Here is a 24,568-nt window from a genome sequence, read left to right on the forward strand (position 1 = left end):
GGTGTTTTAGAACAGGATGGGGAACATAGTTAATGCCTGTGTTAGGACATGGGAGCACGTTTCTGTCCTGGGACTCTGAGGCAACAGTGACTGACTGTTTGATGCTTGGGGCAATGAGGGAGGAGATGTGACCATGCAGTAGTGGCAGGGGATGACCCGGGTAGGTGACACAATGTTAGTTACAGAAAGGCCCCAGAACACCTGAGTCAGAATCAGTTAAAATAATACTTGTGGGACCCCTAGACCCTATCAGAAACTGGGTTAAATTCTTTTTATGCGTTCTCCCTGGGGATTCTTTACAAGCATCTATACGTTTGTCCTTGTGAATGGCAGTTTTCCATAAAGCTGGTTCCAGGGTGGTCATCATCTGGATGGGAACTTGTTAGCGATTCATGTTTTCAGGCACTACTTGTCAAGGGAATGCAACTCTGGGTTGTTTTAGTGAATGCCCCATCCCTGCCCTAGGTGACTGTGATATCTAGATCTCGGGGACCCAGGTTAGCAAGAGGAGACTAGGCTGGGCTCAACTCTCCGTCATATGTCTTTGGATGGCTAAAGCAAGCATCCCGTGCCTCAGTGCTCTCAGCTGTAGATAAAGGTTGGTAATAATTCCTGTCTTTCAGGGCGGTATGGGCCTTGTGGGTCATGTATGACAGTGTTGGGCATGTGGAAGACATATGGTAAGCACTTGCTCAAACACATTCAAATTTAGTCAGCTTTGACCCTGGGTCTGTTTGACTTCAGGGCTATTTACTCGCTATATTATACCGATTGTCTCTTAGGAACCTAATTGATTTAGCTGTGAAGGCAACTAATTTTCCAACAGTAATGAGGGCTGTCTTTAGACCAAGGCTTGCCATGTGGTTTGCTCTCAGTGGCAGCTCTGGTTTGTGTTTCGGTTGCTCAGAGAAGGATTTTCTGAACCAAGGTTGCCGTGTGTGAGCTTCTATTGATGTTATGTCTGTCATGGATTTGTGGGCTGTTGCATAGTCACCCTTCCTGCTGTGAACTTGGTGTGGGTTTCTGATCCCTTCCTGTGACTGGGTTTAATGGGAAGAGCTTTGAAGTCTCTCCTGAATACCTTAGACTGAGGGAATCATGTGGAGTGCATGTTTGGAACAAATCTGCTGGGCACTCCATGTGGTTTGAGGGCAGCACCTGGCCTAGTAATTAATGTGCTTTCTGGCCCCTTGCCATCTCCTGCAGGGCATGTAGATGTCTGTGGCTGCAGGAGAGTGCTGAGTTGAGGATCCTTGCCAACCATCCGTCCATCTCATGACAGCCAGGAACTTTGAGCCCCATTTTGCTGGTAGGGAAAATAAGACTCAACAAAACAAAACAAAACAAAACAAAACAAAACAAAACAAAACAAAACAAAACAAAACAAAACCCAAGTGTCATTTTCTAGTGCTTAGTCATGGCCACAGAGGGGGAAAGCTTTTGTTCGATAGACCTTGTGTCTGTGTGCATCTGGAAGCTAGGATAGGGGCAGGACTGGATCTATTTTCTTGGAGCTATGTCCCAAAGACCCACTCATGTGCTACTTGAGCCAACCTTCTGTGCATCTCGAAGGCTCTTTTCCCAGAAGGCAACAGTTCTAACATTCTCATGACCTCAAATGAGCAGCCAAAGCCCACTTAGCACCAGGCTCTAGGGTGGATGTCCTTTCTCCCATCAGTCTTAGCTTCTTTTGTTAAGGCAGCTGTGGCCTTATGTCTACTGGAGGAAGTGGTCACTTCCATTCACTAATGTCTGTATGTTCGGGTGGGGCTGGATCCTGCACTCATAACAAACGGTCCCTTTGTCCTCTTACCCTGCTTCAGCCCTTCTAGCCTGGAGGAGTGTTTTGGTATCCTACGAGAAGTCCATCTGGGTAATATAGGTAAATACTTCAGTTCCCTCCCATTCTCATCCCCCCCCACTCCCATACTGTTTGTGACAATGTATCCATGTTTGTGACAATGTATCCACATCTCCTTCCTTCTGTCTCCCTTCCTTCCTTTTTCCTCTGTGTGACCACATCTGGCTTTGGTAGAGCCCTGTTAAGCATCGGACATGTTCATGGTTCCCTGTGTACCCCGCTTTTTGCCCCTTCTTTTCTGTCAGTTACAAGATAGCTTGCTGCCTTAAATGCAGGCACAAAGAAAAGAGCCGCAAAGCAGTTAGGGCTTCTTGGTGGCTCTTCACCCAGGCAGCTGCTTACATTGCTTTCTGTGGCTCTTGAGGCCTCACTTACCCAGCTGTCCCATACTTCCCAGTCAGAAGACTTCCTGGTAGAAGGAACACATGGTGTTTACTTACTCGGCGTGCAGGACATGTGTCTCCCACCTGAAGACACATCCGTTCTGCGTGTAGTTATTCTGCTTCTCCTGAGGCAGTTCTGCAAGTGTTTGGTTACCGTATCGTATCTGTGATACCTGCTGTGGGACCACCCTTCGCCCAGCGGAGTGTCTTTGGAGTCTTATGGGGGCCTCACTTCACTTGTGTGTGCAAATTCCCTTGTAGACAGTGTCAGAGCTACACTGGATCAGCCAAGAAGGTCACTGATCCTTGAACAAAAGGAACTGGATCTTCCAGCTTCTCATGCACTGGGTTCTAGGAGGCTCAAGAGCTCAGAGCTGTTCACAGCTCATCTCATGACATCTGACTAAGATTAGCTGCTTTGCCAGGAAGGCTCCCGGAGGTGAGGGCTCTCTCAATCCAGAGGTGGAAAAGCCCCGTTAAGGGTTCCAGCAGAGCTTGGAGGAGGATGAAGGCTGTTGAACCAGTTTGTAGGTCCCATGATAATGCGGATGGATGGAACAGAGGGGGCTGAGAGCAAGCAGGGAGGTGTGGGAGAGCGCTGGGACGCAGGCATAGGGCTACCGTGGAATTTGAGATGACACAGAAGGTGCTTAGCAGAGTCCGGCACACAGGGGAAGCATTTAATAAATGTTGCTTGTTCAATGCTTGGTCTCCCACACCACCCACAGAAAGGGGAACAGAGAGAAGTGTTTCCCCTGATTTAGTGGTGTACCTCATGCCTGGTACTAGTGCACGGTACGTGTTGTGTCTCGGTTAGTGTTTGTTGAGTGAAAGTATGAAAGCAAGAAAGGGGAACATCCAGTAAGTGGACGATAATTAAAACAAAAATTAGACTACAAGCAGAGGCAGAATACTGCATCTCAGAGTAGGAGCCTTTCAGAGAATTTTGCTTGTGATGCCACAGTATGGCAGATCAGTGGAGTAATGGAGGGATAAGTGAGTAAGTGACCAATGCAAGAGAATTACATCCCCCCCCCCACTGTGTACATTAAAGGTTATAACTGCATCTCTCAAATTAGCCAGAGGTTCAAGAGAAGAGCTGGCTTTTAAAGCATGGAACACCAGAGAGGAATAGGAGAAAAGATAGAGCAGTGGATTGGGCGACCTTTAAAAATCAACTTTAGTATCATCACAAGCTTTAGAAACAAAGTTTGAAGTCAGTGTTGAAATCTTGGCTCGTGTATCAAAAAAGAAGTTTAATTATTTTAAAAGGTAAATATATAAATCAAGAGGGAAAGCCTTTCCTATCTTTAAAATCAATTATGTGTACGCATGTTTTGTCTGGTTGTATGTCTGTGAACCACACGCATGCCTTGTGGCCAGGGAGGCCCGGGGAGGGTGTTGAATGCCCTGGAACTGGAGTTATAGATGGTGTGGGTCACCAATGGGTGCTTGGAGTCTGCTAATTCCAAGAGAGCAGCCAGTGCTCTTAGTGACCAAACCTTTCCTCCAACTCTGCTATTTCTACCGTAATAGAAATATCCACCCAAGGGCAGGCAGAGATGGAAAAATTGCATGGTGGAATCACACGAAGTCACACTGCATAGGAGAACTTGTTGATGATTGGAGAAACGCAGAGGAAGAGGAGGGAACATTTTTTTGCTCATCAGCTATAGAAGCAGGACTTGCCTTAAGAAAGACACTTCCCTGAATTGCTGGTGGGAGAAAGGCTAGAAACTGCTTTTTTTTTTTTTTTTTTTTGGCAGAGTTTAAAGAGGCTTAACTTCTACATACACTTTTTTTTTTTTAAAGATAGAAAATGCCACTCTCTAAATCCAGATTAAGGAAATATCTAAAGTGTCTACAATATGTGCATATATATTTATCATAAATCATGGAAAAGTAAAAAAATAGGTGTCCAACAATAGAGAATAATAAATTGTAGAACACATACATATGCAATATGACATGACCTTTAAAATAATTTTAAAGAATATTTAATGGAGTCATTTTTACCCTTTACTGAGTCATGCTTGCCGGTATCCCATGGCTTCAAGCACAAACACAAAATGAAGTTGAGCTGTCTCCTCCTGCCCCCTATTTATCCCCAGAGCCACTGGGTATCCCCAGATGGGGCTATCAGGTCCCCCAGCCCCAGTCGCTGGTGTTGTATGCTCATGTATGCTCATGAAAGCCTACTGTGTGCCTGATGTTGCACCCTCATGAGGTTCTCAAGTGATAAGTCCTTCAGAGTATCACTCAGTCTGGCAGTACCCACTCTCTACCCTTGAGCAAATTCTGACGCCACACCTGGGGCCTAATTAAGATGGTGGTCTCCATTCTCACAGAACCACTGTCCTGCCCTGCGCTGAAAGCACACGGCAGCAGTTGCCAAGGGCTAATTAGCCCTGGCTAACCTTCATGCAGGGGCCTCTGAACTGGGGTAGTGCCCCACCCCCACCCCCTGCCTGAAGGTGCTTTTGAAGTTGTCTATTTGAAACCTGCTTTTGAATTCCCTAAGCTAGGGGAACTGGACTGATAAAATTAGAGGTCCCTGTCATGTGACTGTTCCATTTTACAGGGTCTGCAGGTTCTGCTGAGATCCCAGGCAATTTTCCAGGCCTGGCTGTGATTTGCATATAAGTTTCTGAGCCGAGATGGGACTCATGCACCCCCCCCCACCCCATCCCCCACCTCCACTTCCACCCCGAATTTGGTATTTTAAATTGCTGACTGAAGGACCAAAGAGAACTGAATTGCAGGCTGGAGGATAAGGTTTCATGCCCAGCAGCTGGAATTCATAGCTCTGGTGTCTGGGACTCAAGTCTTTGAAGAGTAGTGAGAGGCCATTGCCTAACAAAAACCAGACCCAGGCCCCTGGCTCCAGTCCTAACTGTGACTCTGCCCACAGCGGGTCATCTAGCCCCTAACTGCACTCCCGGTCATCCCCCACTTACACCTCTCCGACAAAAACTGGCTTAGCAGGGCATTTGCAGTTGCTTTTAAGGGGCCAGACCTCTCAGCTGCTGCCGCTCTCAGCATGGAGACTCAGCAGCAGATGCTAATTGCGAGAACAGTAAGTGGTGTGTTTTTCTTTTTTGTAATGTAGAGAGAGGCTCGCAGAAATAGAGACCAGGCAGATTCCCATATTTAAAAATGACTCATAAACCAGGGTGTGCAGTTGCACAGCCAAGGCTCTGGGCGCACAGCTGGTGCTCCTTGGTCCCCGAGTACCTGCTCACTCACATTTCGAAAGCCTGTTCATGCAGTGTTTGGGCTCCTTGATAACTGGGATTTTGGTCCAAGTTCTTCACTGTTCAATACAGTGCTGTGGGTAGATCCCGGGAGCAGGGGTCTCTCTCCTTCTGGGGCTGAGGCTGCTCCTGGATGTCAAGGGGTAGCAGGTTAGTGCCTGTGACATCTCTTGGGGAGTACCCCTCCTCCTGGACAGCCTCTAGGCTTCTCTTCAGTTCCCAGCATATGTCCACTACAATGCCTTCTTTCATGGCATTCCTGTAGGTGAGTCTGCTATTGCCAAAGCCTCAGGGAGGGTATGAGGCCAGCATCAGGTTCTCCTCTACTCACGATTTTGAGGCAATAAACAAATCCGTCTAAACATTCCTGTCCAGTGAGTAGACTTTGGTCCTACTTACCTTGATGGATAGATCCCATGCAAAACTTTTCGGACAGAATACCAATAGCTTCTAACAGCGGTATTTGGGAATTTTTAAAAGCCCTTAATAGCATTTTTCTTTATCCAGGGAAATAGGTACAGTTAATAAGGAATCTGAGGCCCCGGCGTCTATTGGTTGTTAGGCACATGGGTGCTGGACTCACTGGACCGTCCAGCATAGTTCACAGAGGTGAAGGCAGCTCCCTGGGACTGCCCCTTGTGCCACCGTTATGCACTGGTTCAGATGAAGGAATTGAGACACAAGTACTAGAGAATGGGCAGTGACAGGAGGAGGGCTGGGGAGGAATGGACCCTTTATGAAGCTTGGGTAGGACTTGGCTCTGTAGAAGTCAAGGCCAGAGCTGAGGAAGTCCCGGGGAGAAGTCTATCTTTGGAGGACCGTGGTTCATTTGGACTGGACTGAAGGATGCTGTATGCAGGTCTATCCATCTTGAGTCATAGTGGACTGGATTAAAAATGACCAACAAGGACTTCCTGGGTGCTCCACAGCTTCATTTCTTCTTCCCTGGTGGTGACCCTGGGAAGGTTAGGATGAAGGGAGGTACTAGTGTCCTAGGCTCTGAGCACGGAGGGAGGCGTTGCTCATGGGGCATCCTGGCCCACAGTACTGTTCCTGTCTTTCAAGTAGACCTAATGACGGTGCAAACAGAAGTGTGTAGGAAGCATGTTTGTAGCTCAGTGTGTTGGGGGGTGGGGGGAGGCTTTCTTTTTCTTCTTCCTTTCACCCCAATTTGAAACTTGCTACAGAGTATTCTTTTGGCTTTTCAATCACAGGGTTTCTCTGTGTAGCCCTGGCTGTCCTTGAACTCACTCTGTAGACCAGGCTGGCCTCAAACTCAGAGATCCAATTGCCTCTGCCCTCAGTGCTGGGATTAAAGGTGTGCACCACAGCATTCTTAAAGTAGCAGTTTTCTTCCTCTATTTTCGGGAAAGCATTTCGCTTCTCACTTTCAAATGACCTGATATTTAATTCCTTTCCAACATCTTGTAACTTCTAGGATCTTCTCATTTTTGTTAAAGGGATTTTAATTTGTAACAGATCCCACATGTAGGCTTGATAGTTGTCAACAAACATGTTTATTTAAAATTACAAAAATTCTGACCCTGATCTCATGAGATATCTTATACTAAGAACATAGGCTACAACTGTCTGTCTGTCTGTCTGTCTACCAACCTACCTTTCGGCTATGTGTATAAGACCTTTTTGAAACTGAAGTAAGTTTCATATTTAGACTTAGGTCCAATTCACCAGCATGTCTATGTGTATATATCTATATATTTCAAGCATTAAGCATTAAGAATATAAAGAACAGAACATCCATGTATGTTTTGCCTATTATTTCCATACTTTAAAATTTTAGAGATAAAGAACAAAAGCGTGCTGTCTAGTCGACTTTAGAGAACTTACAATCGTCATCGCTCTGTGAGGGAGTGCCTAGGATAGAGCAGGAACGAGAGTGTTTCCTTTTAAGTGATTCACTGCTGACAGAAGGAACTGCAGAAACACCAGCTCAGCAACTCCACGTCCACAGGTCCTTTTTCTATATCAGCTAGTTATTTGTAACAGTTGGGTTTTTTTTAGTAGTAAAACGTTAGCTTTATTTTGATCAACGGCAGCTCTCTATGTACTTTCCAGTGATCATGAAGGTAAGAATCGTGTCTACTTCAATACACAACAATATCATCAGGTACAATTTATTGAGTACTACTATATAATGCAAGCATATGACATTTCATTGAATTTTCACAGCAAGCCCATTAAATTAGAGTTGCTGTCCTAATTTTACAGAGGAGAGACTGCAGTCTGACCAAACGCCTTGTAGAGGACAGGCCTTCACCAGTCTGGCCACCCGTCCTTGCATCCCGTCACTCTGCCTACTGGCTCGGCTTCAGTTTTTATAAGTTCATTATCATGAAACATATTATAGTGCTATAATTGATCACATACTCTATTCATTTATCATAGGAACATTAAGTATTTTATGACCTTAGGTCATTATAGATCTGGTCTGCCATGGTCTGCTACTATGATACAGTACTATAGAGCAGATGACTTATACACAGCAAGCATTAAGCTCTTCTACTTTGGAGTCTGGGAGGTCCAGGATAAAATGCCAGCCAAGCTGTGTTCCTGTGAGGACCAGTGTCTCAGCTCATACATTGTAAGATGCCTTTACCCTGTATTGTCTGTGGTAAAATGAGTGAGGCTATCTGAGGCCTCGTTGACATGAATACACAAGGATGGTCTCTTTACAGTGAGGTGGCGTGCTACATCGGAACAGCAGAGTTATTTTTGGTTTCTTAAGTACAAGTAAAACTTACGCTTGCATTAAAATAGAGTCTACTAGTGTGCATATTTGCAGTTAAAAAATGTTATTGCTGAAACAGCATATGTTCCTTTGAGCCTGCAGTGAGCTGTAGTCCCTCCCTGGGGTTGGGGGGGAGTCTTCCCTAAATGATGCTGCATATTGATCAAGCTGTTGGTGGCTACTGTCAGCAGCCGTGCTTATTTCTTATAACAATGAAGCTTGTTGCCTGGCTTCTCTTTCATAGATTTCTTTCCAGGCTGTGACAGTGTCTGATAGCATTGCCCATGGGTGAACCTCTGAAAGTTAGAGACAACCGTCTCTTGTATTTACCAACTGATTTCACATTAACCCCGAGAGACCTTTGTCTCACTTTTTCGTCATAGGCTGCAGGCTCAATTTCTTTCTTTGAGATTTTCTTTGCTCATTCCTAAGAACAAGTCCTCACCTCTTGTTTAACGTGACATCATGGCAGTTCAGGCAAACCTCAAGTTCCACTTAGAATTCCTGCTGTCTACTGGTTCCCTCACCTCTCCAGTCACTTCCTTCCCTCACATCTCGAACCCTTAATCATTCATGAGGCTTGGAATCACGTTCTTTCAAACTCTCCCGAACACTGACGTCTTCACCTCTCATAAGTTTCAAATATTCTTAATGGCGTCTAGAATGGTCAATCCTTTCCAGCCTGCTCCCGGTTCCCGTTGCCACATCCATTAGAGGAATCTATGGCAGATAAAGTCTTCTAAATGCATCTCTTAAGTCAGAAGCCTCTACAGTTGACATGGGGCTTTCATAACGGACAGCTACATTGGCAGGCAGAAGAGCAGCATTAATCTTGCTAGCTATGTCTGCCAGAACTCATGGGTGATCAGGTGTTTTGTGAGTGTCCTGTAATATTTGAAAGGAACCTTTTCTGGGAAGTAAGTGCTAACGATCCGCGGCAGATATTTAGGAAGCCATGTTGCAAACAGATACGCTGCCGTGTGGCCTCTGCTACTTTGTTCACTGGGTGCAGGCAGTTTCAGTCTCATTCTCGGGGGGGCTCTAGGAATTTGGGGACATTAAATGAACGTTGGCTTCCACTCAAAGTCACCAGCTATGTCTAGTCCTAATGAGAGATGGCCTGTCCGCAATGCTCTAAAGCTAGACTTTGATGGCTCTGGCTCTGAAGTCCTGGGGACTTGTAGCAGCGCACGCCAGTGGTCTCAGGGGCCCCGTGTGCTTCTTGTGGCTCACAGATCAACACCCGCTGCTTCGCCTGCCATTTCCTTAAGTCCCAGACTTGTCTTCTCCAGCTTCCTCAGCTCTCTTGGGGGGCACAGGGTTAGAGCACAGGGCCTTGCTTTGGAGAAGACTTTGTACCTGCTCTGGGCGGTTCGATCTCTCCAAACCACTCCATTTCCCTATGGACAGTATGGCTGTTGTGCTTGCTTACCCTTTTTGTGTTCATTGAATTAGCACTTTTCATTTTACCCAGGGACCCTTCCTATGATCACCAGCATGACTTAATTAATTAATTAAAGATACAAAAAATCTTTAAAGAACTTTTCCTTTGCACTCACAACTTGGATAAGAATTGCGGGCAGGAGGCGCACCATTCACCCTGCCTTGGTTGGTGTTAACTTTTTCACGAGGTTGCCCATATCTAGTTTTTGATTGAAAACGGTGATTCTCAAATCTGTGGATTGTGACCCCTTTGTGGGTCGAATGACCCTTTCATAGGGGTTACCTTGTTATTAGGAAACAAGTATTAATATTGAGATTCATGTACATTCACAGTAGCAAAATTGCAGTCGCAGTGAAAATAATTTTGTGGTTAGCAGTCATTACAGCACGAGGAACTGTATTAAAGGGTCTCAGCGTTAGGAAGGTTGAGAACCACTGGTTTCAAGTGAGAGGCTTCACATTCTTTCTATGTGGACACTCACAGGTGTCTGTAAGGCGATTGACTGGCCTGATTTCAGTACTGTTGTGTCTCAGAGGTTAGGAATGCCTGAGGAGAGGGAGAGAGATGGTGAGCAGCTCTCAAGCCGGGTAAACACGCACATTTACTGGTTAAGCTCACTGTATTATATGGTACTTGTATGGCATCCAACAGTCACAGTAGTAACACAATAGATGACTGGTTATGGTTATTGTAATAATGCAGAAATGTGAAACACTGTGAAAACGAGACAGAGATGCAAAGTGATTACATCAGTGTCAATAGATGTGCTCAGTGCAGGGTTTCTCCATCCTTCCATTTGTATTAAATACAGAATCCTCACAGCACAGTAGAATAAGGTACACCCGTGCAAAGGCGTCTCCTCTCCTGGCATCAGCAAAGAACTCACACCTCTATCACATTAAGGGATGCTGTTTTTTGTTTTTTGTTTTTTGTTTGTTTGTTTTTTACAAAGAAACCTAAAGGGCCACATACATTTACTCTCTAGTCCGTCTCACTAGAGAGTTTTGCAGCTAGGGTGTGGAGGCTTCCTAAGAGCTAGCTGATCTCATCTCTTAGCTCTAGTTTGAAACTTACCCAATGGGAATGACTGTTATAAGCACTGAAAATTGGTATCCCTAGAGAGCGCTGCTAGTGTTTCCCTAACAAGCAGTTCCGAACATTAGACATCATTCTTCTGCTGTAGAAGTTTATTCTGGATGGGTGCCCTGGCCCTGGGCATCCCATTGCATAACTTTGCAACACAATGTCATCTATAGAGTCCTTGATTAAGAGCCGAACAACTGAGCTTTAAAAACAGTCAGAAATGGGGCATGGCAGTGCATGCCTTTAACCCAGCCCTTGGAGGCAGAGGCAGGCAGATCTTTGAGTTGAGCCAGCCTGGTCTACAGAGTGAGTTCTAGGACAGTCAGAGCTACACGAGAAACCGTGTTTGGAAAAAAAAACCAAAAGGAAAAAAAAAGACAGATCTTACAGTGGAAGTCTAAAAGGGGAGAGCAGATGATACTTTTATGCTGCCTGTCTGCAATACTATACTTTCCTGACAGATAGTTTTTGTCTGCTTTCTGATCTTCAGGAAAGGGTTAATGACTAAAGGAAGGCTCAAAGTAACTTGAGTGCTTAAACCCGCCTCTGTGAATGTTTCCTCTGAGCAGAGCAACATTCAGATTTTACCCATGTAGTCCCTGCACAGGGCCACAGAAATATGTGCTCGACTCTTTTCCCACCTTCCCCAGACAGGGTTCCCGAAGTTCCTAAAACCCAGCAAGCAGGAGGCAGCAAGGCTCAAACGGACTTCAGTTGTTGGAGCTGACTCCTTGCACCAGTATGAGGAAACTTAGTGGTAAACACCTTTAGATTCCCAAAGATTTGAACTGCTCAGATGTTTTGGAAGGAAAAGCAAAACCTCTGTGTAGAGGAGATCAGAATAGTGCTCTGACGCAGTATCTTGCTATGTAGCCCCTGGCTGGCCCCGGCTCACAATCCTTCTGCTTTATCCCCACCATGCTGTGATTACATGTTACCAGCAAGCCCATCTTCTTATTGGCTAGGAAGTAGAATTTGTTAGTGGGCATGATTAAGGAGAGGCAGCACAGTGGAAGCCCTCACGTGTGCTGGGCTTGCTACTTGTCCCATGGAACCACAATTGTGGATGCATTTGACATCCGTCCTTTGGGATGAGCTGTTCTCACCTGCTATGTCTTTGTATTGGATCCACATTAAACTAGATGAAGCCCCACTCCTTTGAGATATGCAGCTTCTAGCAGTCAGAGAACGTGACCTCAAACTTAAGTGGATAAATTTCCACAGTGCCTCGTTCTGCAACTTGGAGGTAAAGACTTAGCTACCAGTGTGAGTCCTAGCCATCTTGCCCTGGTTCTTCCCTATATATCTATATCTATATCTAAATCTATATCTATATCTATATCTATATCTATATCTATATCTATATCTATATCTATATCTATATCTAAATCTATATCTATATCTATATCTATATCTATATCTATATCTATATCTATATCTATATCTATATCTATATCTATCTACCTTAAATTGGGACAGAAAAGGTGAGTGATATTTGTAGTCTTCGGAAAGGCCTGTCTCCAGGACAACCATATAGACAGCAAGCTGCATATCCTACCAATGAGCCTGCTGTTTGCAGCCATTGTTCGTTGAACAATATATTTTAAAGAGTGAAAAATGTGTAAGGCCTATCCTGTACTGTGTTACTTTAGAACTATAGAAAAATGAAACCCACAAACCCAACTATAGGCATGCGTCACTTAGCAACAGGAACGCATTTGGAGAAGTGAGTCATGAGGTGATTTCATTATTTTTTGTACATGCATTGTAGAATGCTCTCATATGGGCCAAGAACGCTCCAAAAGCCCTGAGAATAAAAGCTTATGAAACCACCACTGCAGATGTGGGCCATCCTTGACTAATATGTTGTCACATGGGGCGCAACTATGCTTAGGGATGTGGAAACAGCCCAAGTAACCTTCGAACATAATAAGCACATACAAAACAATCTAGGAAGAGGGGGCAGAAAGTGTTAGAGCTGTGAGATTGTGTTTTCTGGATGTGGCAAGGAGGCTGCACCCACAGAATCTCAAGATTGGTTGCCTAAGCAAGTCCTACAAAATACCACACTGGATTTCTTTGTCTCTTAAATGGCTATGGCTCAGGAGCCTGGAGGGATGGCCCAGTAGTTAAGGAGGCTTACTGCCCTTCCAGAGGACCCGGCTTTGATTCCCGGCACTGACACGGAGCCTCACAACTGCCTGTAACTTCAGTTCCAAGGTATTTGACACCTCTTCAGACCTCCTTGGGCTCCTGTATGCACATGCGGTGCACACACAGACACACTCTCTCTAGCATATACATATACACATAAAAGAAGTGAATGTAAAAGCAGTTATGGCCTAGGGCATCTGCTGTTGGCTGTCCCCTGTGTTTAGCCTCCTGTCAAAGTTACCTTCTTTGACACCATCTCTCTCTACCCCACTGTCCAATTCCAGAGTCCAGAGCTTGCTGGTACAGAGGTACAGTTATTGTCTCTCTCATACTGCGTTCCAAGGCCCAAGTGTCAGACGTAAATCACCAGTCTCCATCTCACTGTCCTCCCTAAGGACATGTTCCCTCCACCTCCCAGTCTTAACAGTTGAGGTGAGATTTCTCTTGGTGTCTCATACCCAACCATTTCTCATAGTTCATTCATTAAAAAAAAACAAAAACAAAAAAACCCTCTGAGATGGTGCAAACTCAGGAGGTTGTGGCAGGAGAATCATGAATCCAAGCCAGCCTAGATTACATAATGAGACCCTGTTTCAAATAAAACAGCATCAGAAGGAGACTCCTACCCTTGTCTGGTATCCTTCTAGTGGGCCATATAGCACATGTGATCCTGAAGGGTGCTCACCAACTGGTAGATATCATTATCTGGTTTGTTCATCAGATGCAGGCGCATTAAGGCAAAGGCTACCCTTGCTTCTCAGTGTCTCCTAGTAGTGCCTTTCATGTAAAACAGGATTGAGTGTTTTGTTCATTTGATGATACATGTGTCATCACGTGACACTTATGGATTTATCATATACCAATCTATCCCATGCACTGTGGTTCTTAATAGTTTTCCTTTACTAATCTCCTTTTATAATTCTCTTATAATCGCCATGACAGTTTGCCTGTCTCTAGAGTTGGGAGTTGTACCTTTAAATGTGCTATAACCCTTATACAAACTTTACACTTCAGGCTTAGGGAACATAAGAAGAGGGAGCAGAAAAAATGTAAGATGTAGGGAACCAGAGTGTCTGCTGCAAGATAATGCTGGATATGCAGAATGCTGTGCCCATGAAATCTCTGCAGTACTTACCAAAACAACGCAATGCTAACACCAGTCGTCATGCAATGTGGGTGGGGGAAGTCTCACAATATACCACCCTTGGATGGAGGGCTACATGAAATTAATGGCTGCTGAGAGAGAGAGAGAGAGAGAGAGAGAGAGAATCAGTTTTCCCCTCTGATAGATTATCCAATCCCAAGTGGCCAGCCCTAAACACATGTACATATGAGAAACACTCAATAAACTCACCATGCATTTATATGCCCATGTATATAAAACAATAATAATTAAAGAAGAGGTCATGAGTCTGAAGGAGAACTGGGGGGTTTGGAAGGAGTTGGAGGGTGAGGAGGGAAGGGTAGAAATGATGTAAATACACTACTCATGTATGAAATTCTCAAAAAAAAAAAACTAGATTAAAATGAAAGACTGCTGCAGGCCTTATAGAGTGCTCTTGTCCATGTCTTCGGGGGTTACTGACGTCTGCTGAATCCACGGCTCTGAGCCCCCCAGATTGCAGCTGGCCTCTGGCTTTCCTCTGTCATGGTGGTGCTTTTCTTCACCGTGGGAGAGTGCACTCTCCTCACAGCCTCTTCCAGTCCTCTCAGAGACCTCACTCTGCCATCTGTCACTCTTGTAAAGGAGACAGTGCCCTCCAGCACATTGCCTCCTCGAGGCTTGTGTGGCAGAATTTAATTGTGTGGATTCTAGGTGCTTCCAAATATTGCTTGACCTCAAACCTTGCCACTGAGATTCTTTCTGAATCAAATCAGTGCTGGCAGCTGATAGATGTGCTTTCCCTCTCTTCTCTAAGTGGAGTACCAGAAAAGGAAGGGCCGTTCATGGCAGTGTTCATTTGCTGGCTTCTGCTGCTCCCAGAGAATCCTGACTAGGTACCAGGCCTCCCATAGGACATGCTCCGAGACCCAGACCCACACTGGAATGCAGAGAGAGTCTAAATATCACACATTCCCGTCCCCTGAGCACATGTGCCGAAGCGGTACCTTTGTTCCTTCCTGCTCCTGAGGGCAGGGACATTATGGTGTTCACATGGGCCTCCCACCCCAAGCATGACGTACTTTCTACAGCTGGAGATATCCAGTGTCTGTTTGTGGAGTAGCAGAAGACAGAAGGGACAGAAGATGGGGCGACATTGAAAACCACGTATCAGATGGTCTTCCAGAGTAGGGAGTTAGATGGTATCAAGTGGAAGATTTGGTAAATAAGTTTGCTGCTCCTAAATATGTATGAAATTGCTTTCCAGGGTATACCAGGCTCATTAGAAGATTGGATATCATCAGTACTAGTAAAAATATCCAGGACTTGAGGAGCACCCAACTTTAGAAATAGCAGTGGATAGCATATAATAGGACATCTGATGACACACTTAGAGCCTGCAGACTCAGGAGGAAGAGTCATGGCTTGCTGAAGGATCCTACACATCAAGCCCTAGAACAGCCACCTAACTTGCCCTGCTCCCATTTTGGGGCACAGACTGTCTGGATTAAGGGGCTCATCACCACCCCTCCCTGGATCCCAGAGGCCCTCCCACCTTGGGTCCGGGTTTTAAATGTGAGAATGTCTGTCTTTTTCTACCCTTTCCCTATGACACTAAGGCTGCTATTTGTTTTAGAGCAGATGTTGAGTGGGTTTGAGGTTGCTATAATCTGTAGTAGATTGGCTATGGCTTGCAAGGCTGTTCAGAAGGATTCTAAAGTTTTGTTTAGGTTCAATGGAAGGAAACTCCATGAAAAGAGGTGGCAAGGGCAGAGATAGTTGGAGAGGAGCCATGAGGATGTCGCCCCTGTTCTAGAGAGTGGGGAGTAGTAGCCTAGGGTTGTTGGAGGTTATTTTAATTTCATTTTTCCTCTAGAGCTTTCCCTTGGTACTCTTGGATAGGTTGAATGTGGTATCTTTGTAGATGGAGAGAAAAAGCGTTCAGTGGCTTCACAGCTTCCACATCTAACCTAGCATCTGATATTGGACCCTAGACCTTGTGATCACAGACAGGCAGGGACAGGAGGCTGTTTAACACACCCCTCCGGAGCGAATGTTTTCCAGCAGTTATTTCAGAGGCAATTTAAGCTTTTGTAACTTGAGCTGTGACTGGTTCTCCTAACTTAGCACTTAAGTTGCTGCCCACATGGCTAGAATCTTAGCTTTCTGCACTGGCAGTCAGAACGTGCTGACGAGGAACCAATGGCTTGGGCTGCCTTAGGATCTGTTTCATTAGCAACAGTCACTTATACAACCTTGTGTAGCAGATTTTGCCCAGGGTGAATTTGTCCAGTTACTTCCTTTATGGCATTGCTTTTATCATGTGGAGAAACTGAGGCACAACGGGAATGTATGAATTTTCAGAGTAACTTGGACCTCGGGCTTCTTGGCCCATGAAGTTAGCAAATATTCCTTGAATGTTTTATGCATTGTAGATGCATGTAGATGTTGCAAGAGTAACTATGAGCGATGACATCTGAGCCCTTCAGGTTTAAAGCATTTCAGTAGTTGTGTGAAGATAAAGGGAAGCACTACAGCAAATAATATTTTAAAAAGAGTAGTAAGGGAAACAAAAACCCTCCACCGTGGTTGACCAGAGAAGCTCCTTGGGGGTAGTCCCAAAGAGTCTCTGAGAAACAGCTGAGGCAAATCTGTGTGGTGGATGGAAGAGAAGTCCATGGCTCGTGGAGAGAATGCCCTGAGGCAGTCTATTAGCACTCAAATTATGGATGGGGATAGTAGTGAATTTATTACAGGCCTCAAAGGTACTAGTTGCTTCTCCTAGACCCGCTAGCAACATAAGCCATTGCATTTGATAGGGTACACTTGCTTAGTTGTATAAAGAGTGTGAAGATGTTTATAAGGTACAGCGAGCCTTTAGTGGTTTGATCCCTGTAGGCAGCTATGTGTAACAAGAAGGGTTTTCACCTCCGCTCTGCACAGCTTGTGGCATGCAGACTACAATGACAAGTGACCATAGATGAAGACACCAGCATTGAGGAGGGAGTGTTATAACACAACTTACAGCTGACTCTTTCTCAAACTATGTCTGAATTCTCAGGCTTCTGCCCATGCATTCAGTGTAGCCCAGGCCTTGCCTGCATCCTTGACTGGATCTGTTCATATTCTGCAATACTTCAGAATCAGCAAGCCTTATTAAGAAAGCATTATCCCACTACTAAATTCTGTCACCTCAGTCATTGGGTTCAGTCAAGGCTCCAGGCCCCAAACTAGAAACTGTAACATTGCCCACTCCTCTTGGCATCTTTGGGCATTCTTCCCTGCAAGGCTAATTTGGTCTCTTTAGGAAGTCTTCTGTGGTGTCTGTGGAACCAGGGTTCCCTTAGTATCTCTGTTTATCCACTCAGAACATTTCACTTTCTATTGTGCCTTCATCATGGCTTCCACGCAGCCTGGAACCCCTCACACATTTTTAGCCTTATGCACGCAGTGAGGCATCATCAGTGCCTGCCTGATGAGCAATTTATGATGTTTATACTTCACTCATTATCACAGAAAGATCATGAGTGAAGATTGATCCTGAGCATGAGCAATTGTTGACTTCCTTAGTCCTCAGAACTGAGTCAAGTTCTTGGCATGAAATAGTGATCAGTAGTCACTGTAAGGATACTTTGTGCTAACAAACTGTGTATGACAAAAATTACCATTTTAACCAATGTTAAGCCCACATTTGCTGATATCATCACATTTGCACTGCCATCTCACCACCACCACCCAACTCCAGAACTTTTTCTTCATCCTACAAGGATATGCCATTCCAGTTGAGCAGTAGCTCCTGATTCTCCTCATCCCCAGCCCCAGGAAAGAAACACTCCTCTTTCTGACTTTATCAACTTGGCTATTCTTGCTACCTCATGTAAGTGAAATCACCCAGTCTATCTTTTTGTTATGACTTATTTCACTGAACATGTCAAGGTGCATCAGTGATCTCTGTTGTATTTATTAAAATATCCTTCCTTTTAAGGGTGAATAACCCACACATGTACACACACATGCATACATGTACACACATACAAACCTGCACATACATGCACACAGACACAGACACACATGTACACATGCACACACAGATACTGACACACAGACCAAGACACACAGACACGTACACATGCACACACATACACACAAACACACAAACAGATATGCACAGATGCAGACACACATGTACACATGCACACATATATGCAGACACACATAGACACGCACAGACACACAGACACACATGCACACTCACACACACATGCAGATACACAGACATACATAGACACAGACATAGAGACACAGGCACATACATACATACACACACACACACACACACACACCACTTTGTGTTTGTCTTTTATCTGCTGATGCATATTCGGGTTGTTTCCATCTTTAGGTTATGAAGAATAGCGTGAACACTAATGTGCAAATTCCTTTTCAAGTCCTGACTTTCAACTTCTACTGAAAATAGAAGTGCTTAATCTTGTGGTAAAGCTACTTTTAGAGTTTAGAAACATTTCAAATATATTTGGGACAGTCAGTTTACACCAAACAAAGTCACCTTCAGGTAGGAGGTGACATGGAATGATGGGCTGAGATTTTTGCATTCTTCTTTTTTGACTCATGTGATGATGCTTGCTGACATGAAATGACTTGTTTTAAGTATGATTTATTTTATTTTTTACAGCATCAAACTTCTAGCTGTGCAAGAACTGCTTGACAAAGAAGCCCTGGAAAAGGTAAATATTTTGTTTTTCCTGCCACACAGGAAGAATTCTGCTCCCTGACCAGGGGCAGCACTTACTGCAGAAGCAGTCTGTTTCTTCATATTCTCCACGGGTGGTGAGCCATGCAGACTTTTAATTGAAACTCCCAGTCCACGCTCTCTGTTTACACTTGTAGACCCAAGCTTGCTCTGTTTTTTTCAATCTCTGGGAAAGCAGAGGCTTGCTTATCACAAGCCAGGCCATACTCTGTAGAAGGTTTCTTGTGTTTCTTAGCCACAGGACCAAAGATGTTTCCCATCTGTCAGGCATCATGCTTACTCTCTCCTCCTCTTGGTTTCACACTCAATTGTGTATAGATGAAGGAACTGAGGATCAGCTATACTTGGTCACCAGCCCTAGGCAAATGAATTCAGTGGGAACCTCTCGTAGGTCCATTTCTAGAATGGTGGCTTTGCTGTTTAACAGTTGTGATTGTGACAGCGTTCTTTTAGTGGTTTAGCTATTATGGTATAATGGGCTGTTGCTGAAGACTGGGAAATCACCTCCATACCTGTGCTGTGGGAGACAGACTGGTGCATTTTGGCAGGTTCAACTCCACTGGAACTGACACTCTTCTATTTGTAGATTCTAGTTCTGGGTTGAAGAGGAATGGCTTTAACGATTCAGGCTAGGCAGGTACAGAGGAGGCCAGGCCCTAAATGTCATTGTGAGAGCTATTGTACTTCTGCAGTACACTCCCCTGGGCTAGCTCAGAACTATTCCTACAAATGTAGCTGCAGACGTTGATTATAATCTATAGGTTGACATAAACATAGGTTGTTAGAGAGATAAACATCCAATAGTAATTTTTTTTAGGAATGTAAAATGTTTGAACCAGTGCTGAGTTTCTTGCTATGATAATGAAGGAAGCCTTTAAAGTCAGGATCAAACAGTGCTGTGAAGGGTAGGGAGTGGCCTGAGCTTTGAGACTCCACCCAGCCTCTTTTCCATGAGGGGTGAGACAAGGACACTGGTTCCACTGGACCTTAGAATGGAAAGATGTGAGGCAAATGAGTTAATGTAGCCAAATGGCTCTCTAGATGTGAAAGCAATGTGTTCATATCAAATATTAATTATTCATGTCAATTCTTCATACACAGCCAGCTATTAAAACATGCTACGATGACTATAAAAGCTATCAGTGGGACAAATGACAGCCTTGAGGGTGGATGGTAGATTAGATAATGGTACCAAAGTAACTATAACTTTTCTGGAAGCTGGTGACTTCTTTGTGATCTTGTCAGAGAATGGCCTGGTCCTTAGGAATCACAGGAAGGAATACAGAATCATTCATTCTGAAAAGTATTTGGAGAGAAAGAAGGGGAGGGAGAGAAAGGGGAGAGAGGAGAGGAACGTGGAAGGAGAGGGAGGGAGGAAGGGGAAGGTATGGGCAGATGAGGCAAAATGCAAACCATTGACCTTTCTGTGTAGGCAGTTATATGAGAGTTCTTTGTATGTCTTTGAAACTTTAAAGACTTACCCCCTTTCCCATTGTAATAGTATTCACTGCACCTATGTGTTTACTTCCTGATTTTGAAAATTTTAGAAAAAATCTTACCACACGTGGAGCCTCCACATCCAATGCATCAGAGTAATAAAAATATAGACACCAAAAATACCAGTTATGTCCTTGAAGTGGTTACTGTCCAATTTAGAGAGGCCACATAGCCAGGCCAATTCAGGGGACCAAAGCTTGCAAAATGGATCAGAAGGTGGTATTGGGCTTGCCGTGGCTGGCTGCCAGCCAGTGAGTCATTGCGCCACCCTGAGAACCAGGCTTCTATGGCTCTGCTCCAAAGCCTGCCTTCTCCTTCCTCCTTGAATTATCTTGGGTTACTTACCTTCTGTGCCTCAGGTTTCCAGCTAAAAAATGAAAATCTTAATCCTCAATTCACAAAGCTTTAGAAGAGACTTAAGTGGGCTCTCTAGGGGAAGGTGCTCAGTAGGACATCTGGGTCTCAGTGATCTCCAGAAGTTGGCTTCTATATATACTGTTCCCTCATCCCCATTCACCTCCAGCTGTCCTCCTCTTCCCCCCATTGTCCGTCTTCCCTTTCTGTAAGTCTGGTAGTGGGTTTGTATCACCCTATCTCAACAGATAGGACCATTGAAATATATGTAGGGACCAGTGGGGAGCCAAGACCTTGTGGTTTCTTTTCTCTCCTCTGTGCAGTTGTGTCCTCATTCGCTTATCCATTCCTCAAGTGCTGAGGTTTCTGCATGCTAGGCAAGTAGTAGACATTTTCTGAAATGCTCAGAAACAGCCCAGTGGCTATGCTCCTAGTATCCAGTTACTATATGTTGAGTGAATCGTGGTATATTGCCTAGATTAGAACTTTTTCATTGTTGTTTTGTTTTTGTAGTAAGATTGGTTCAGTGATTTGTTAAAATAAGATATGTTCCCCAAGGAGCCTCATGGATCATACTTTCCTTCCACTTGGTCAGGCTAGAGAGCCACTGAGAAAAGTGTCTGGTAAACCCAGCTCTGCTAGTCAACATTGTCACCAGGCTAGTAGCTAACTCTGGAAGCTCATTAGGAATGTAGAACTTTGCCCTTTTAGCTCAGACCCACTGAATCAGAGCCACATCCTACAGAGAGCCCAGGTGACTAGTGCACAATAAAGTCCAAGAACTATTCAGGAAAGGACTGTTTACTATCCCCACAGTGATTATCGACTAGCCTATAAAGTCAGAAGCCTATTAGATTGCACAAATTCTGCTTCTGTGTCCAGTCAAACTCCTTTGGGAGATATATGTGTGGGGCAACTAAAAAGCAGACGACATCATTCTATTTGTAGATTTCTCTTTGGGTGTGGCATGCATATGAGTATGCAAGCACACAGACTTGTTTAGGAGCCAGAGCAGAATTGGGGAGGGGGCTTTCTCTACTGTTGTCTGCCCTATTGCCTTGAGACAGATGCTCTCAAGAAACCAGAATCCTGCTATTTCTGCTAGTCTGGCCAGTTAGCCAGCAAGCTCCTGGGATTTGCTTGTCTTTGCTATAGCGCTGTGGTCACAGATATGTGCAACCACGCCTGGTATCTTGGTTAAAGTTTTATTGCTGTGAACAGATGCTATGACCATGGCAAATCTTAGAAAGAAAAGTATTTAATTGGGCCTGGCTTACAGCTCAGAGGTTTAGTTCATTATTGTCATGAGGGGAAGCATGGTGGCATGCAGATAGACATAGACATGGGAAGGTAACTGAGACTTCTACATATGGATCCACGGGAAAGAGTGATATTTGGCCTGGTTTGAGCTTCTGAAACCTCAAAGATTCCCCATTACATACTCTTCCAACAAGACTACACCCCCAATAATGCCCCTCCCTCTGAGTCTGTAGGGGCCATTTTCATTTAGAGCACCACACGTGGCTTTTTTTAAGTGGATGCTGGAATTTGAACTCGGGTCCTCATGCTTGCAAAGCAAGCACTCTTACCCAGCCTCTTGAAACCTCATTTAGATCTTACTTTTCCTGCTAGTAATAGAGCTGACAGAGAGGTCTCAGAAGTGCAGCTCACAAGCCTCAGACCTCTCACTATCTCCCTGCTGATGTGACATGGAAACCTGCCTTTGGAATTTATGGTCGCCGAATTCCTGAAACTTGGCCATGTTGGACCTGTGCCTTCAGTCTCGATAGTAGGGACCTGTGCATCCTTCTGTCTTGGAAGGTGGTAGTGATTCTGAAAGGCCTTTTCTCTCACACAGGAATTGGCAGTAGGTCTGAACAGTGATGGTTTAAGCTGCATAAAACACAACATGAAAGGTTGGCAGTGTTTGGAGGTCTTAGAAAAAGAGATTCCCAATGCCCCTTCCCTTATGGTCAGCCATTGTTAGCATACTCTTAGTATTTGAGCTGAGGTTTTCCTGCTATGTACAGAACACAGAGCTGGGGCATCTTCCAGCCACTCTGTGGCTCCCTGTGACTCTGGAGACTGGCAAAAGACCATCCTGGAGGTCTTGTGATCTTGTTCTCCATGCTGCCTCCCATAGCTGTGCTCATCAGAGCTGATATCTGGCCACACTGTAACTGGGGGATGTTTTGTCTTTTATCCCGCATTCTATTTTCTCCATTTTTTCCCAGTGTTCCTTACTAGGTTTGGGGTTCTTGTGACATATCTATCCTATTCAACGTCAAAATTGGCATTCTGATAGAGGAATTGTGAACAGTGGTGACATCAATGGATAGACGTCCAGGGTTTCTATTTTGAGTTTTTAAACCCTCCCTGCAACCCCTGTCTGGGTTTGGTTTGGTTTTCTGGAGTCAAAGTTTTACTGTGTAGCATTAGCTGGCCTGGAAGTACTGTATAGACCAGGCTGTACTCAGATGCACAGTGATCTTCTGACTCTGCTTCCTCAGTGCTGGGATTATAGGCCTATGCCAGAGCTTCAAGTTAGGGCTGTAGATTGGGGAGAGACTAAGGAACAATTGTGGCTCTGGCTCTGAGTGTTTCTTTTTTTCTTTTCTTTTTTTTTTTTTTTTTTTTTCAAATACCACAAAGGGCCCAGTTTCCAGATTAGACACAGCAATTTGTCAGTTGTTTTAAAAGTAAGTGACAAGCCATGAAATTAACAATCTAAATTTTCCTATCCAGTTTTTATTTTAAAAAATTATTACCCATAACATTTATGCAGAGGGCCTGGTGCAGACCCATGCAGACCCTATGCTTGGTACTTAAGTCTCTTTGAGCACATATGAGACCTACTTAGTTGATTCAGTGGGCCATGTTCTTCTGGTGTCCTTGATCCCTCTGACTCCTACAATGTTTTCTCATACTCTTTGGCATGGTTCCCAGATCTCTGAGGGGAGGAAACCTGATAGGGACCTCCAGTTTAGACTCTTTGTTGGCATAATGTCTTGTTGTGGGTCTCTCTCTGCTCCCATCTGTTGCCAGAAGACGACTCTTACAGTGACAGAACAAGGCACCTATCCTAGGTCTCTGGGCTATCCAGTCTCTCTATTTCCTGGCCATGCAGGCAGTATACGGCTTAGAATCCCTCTTGGCATGGACTTCAAGTTAAACGAGGCATTGGTTGGCCACTCCCATGAATTCTGTGCCACCATTGCCCCAACACATCTTGCAGGCAGGACAGATTGTAGGTGGAGGGTTTTGTGGCTGGATTAGTGTCCAGGTTTTTCTTTCCGTAGTCTGTGAGTACTTTATTGTGCCAAAGAGACAAGGATGTAGTGGTGAAGACTCCATGAAGGCATCAGCTCAATCTCTCTATGTTCATTGAGCTGTGTGGATGTAGACCTCAGCAATATGGCCCCCACTCTCAGTCTTTTGAGTGTGACCCTCTGTCCTAGCATCAGCCTTGGTTGTTTAGGGATCTCCCCGGGACCACCTCAACCAACAACTCAACGGAATATAACTCAGTCCCACCCCTGGCTACAAAAGATGACCACAACCTCCATTACTAGGATTCCTCATTAGGGTCACACTCATCGATTCCATGAAGTTTCCATTGCACTAGCTTTCCATACCATACCCCCAAATGCTCCACAATTCCATCTCTCTCTCCCCACACTCTCTCCTTCCACCCCTCCCTAACCTGATCCCTCCCACTACCATCATGACCTGCCCCCAGTCCAATTGCAAATTCTATTCTATTCCCCTCCCCCTAGAGTCTGCCTCTCACCTAATGTCTCTGAGTCTATGGATTGTAGCTTGATTATCATTTCCTTAACAGCTAACATCCGCATACTTTATGGCTGTTGTTGGTATTTTTGTGAGACTTCTAGTGGGAGTGAGTGGTATGTCTCTGACT

General features: G+C 44.7%; 1 protein-coding gene across 1 annotated transcript in view; it reads left to right on the forward strand.

The window, feature by feature from the left end:
• Eepd1 (endonuclease/exonuclease/phosphatase family domain containing 1) overlaps positions 1-24,568 on the forward strand; it is a 101,036-nt gene that overhangs the window by 33,318 nt on the left and 43,150 nt on the right. The window contains exon 2 of the mRNA XM_032909373.1: positions 18,721-18,772. Coding sequence (XP_032765264.1) covers positions 18,721-18,772 — 52 coding nt within the window. The remainder of the gene's footprint in view (positions 1-18,720; positions 18,773-24,568) is intronic.

This window comes from Rattus rattus, chromosome 8 (assembly GCF_011064425.1).
Source record: "Rattus rattus isolate New Zealand chromosome 8, Rrattus_CSIRO_v1, whole genome shotgun sequence".
Lineage (NCBI taxonomy): Eukaryota > Metazoa > Chordata > Mammalia > Rodentia > Muridae > Rattus > Rattus rattus.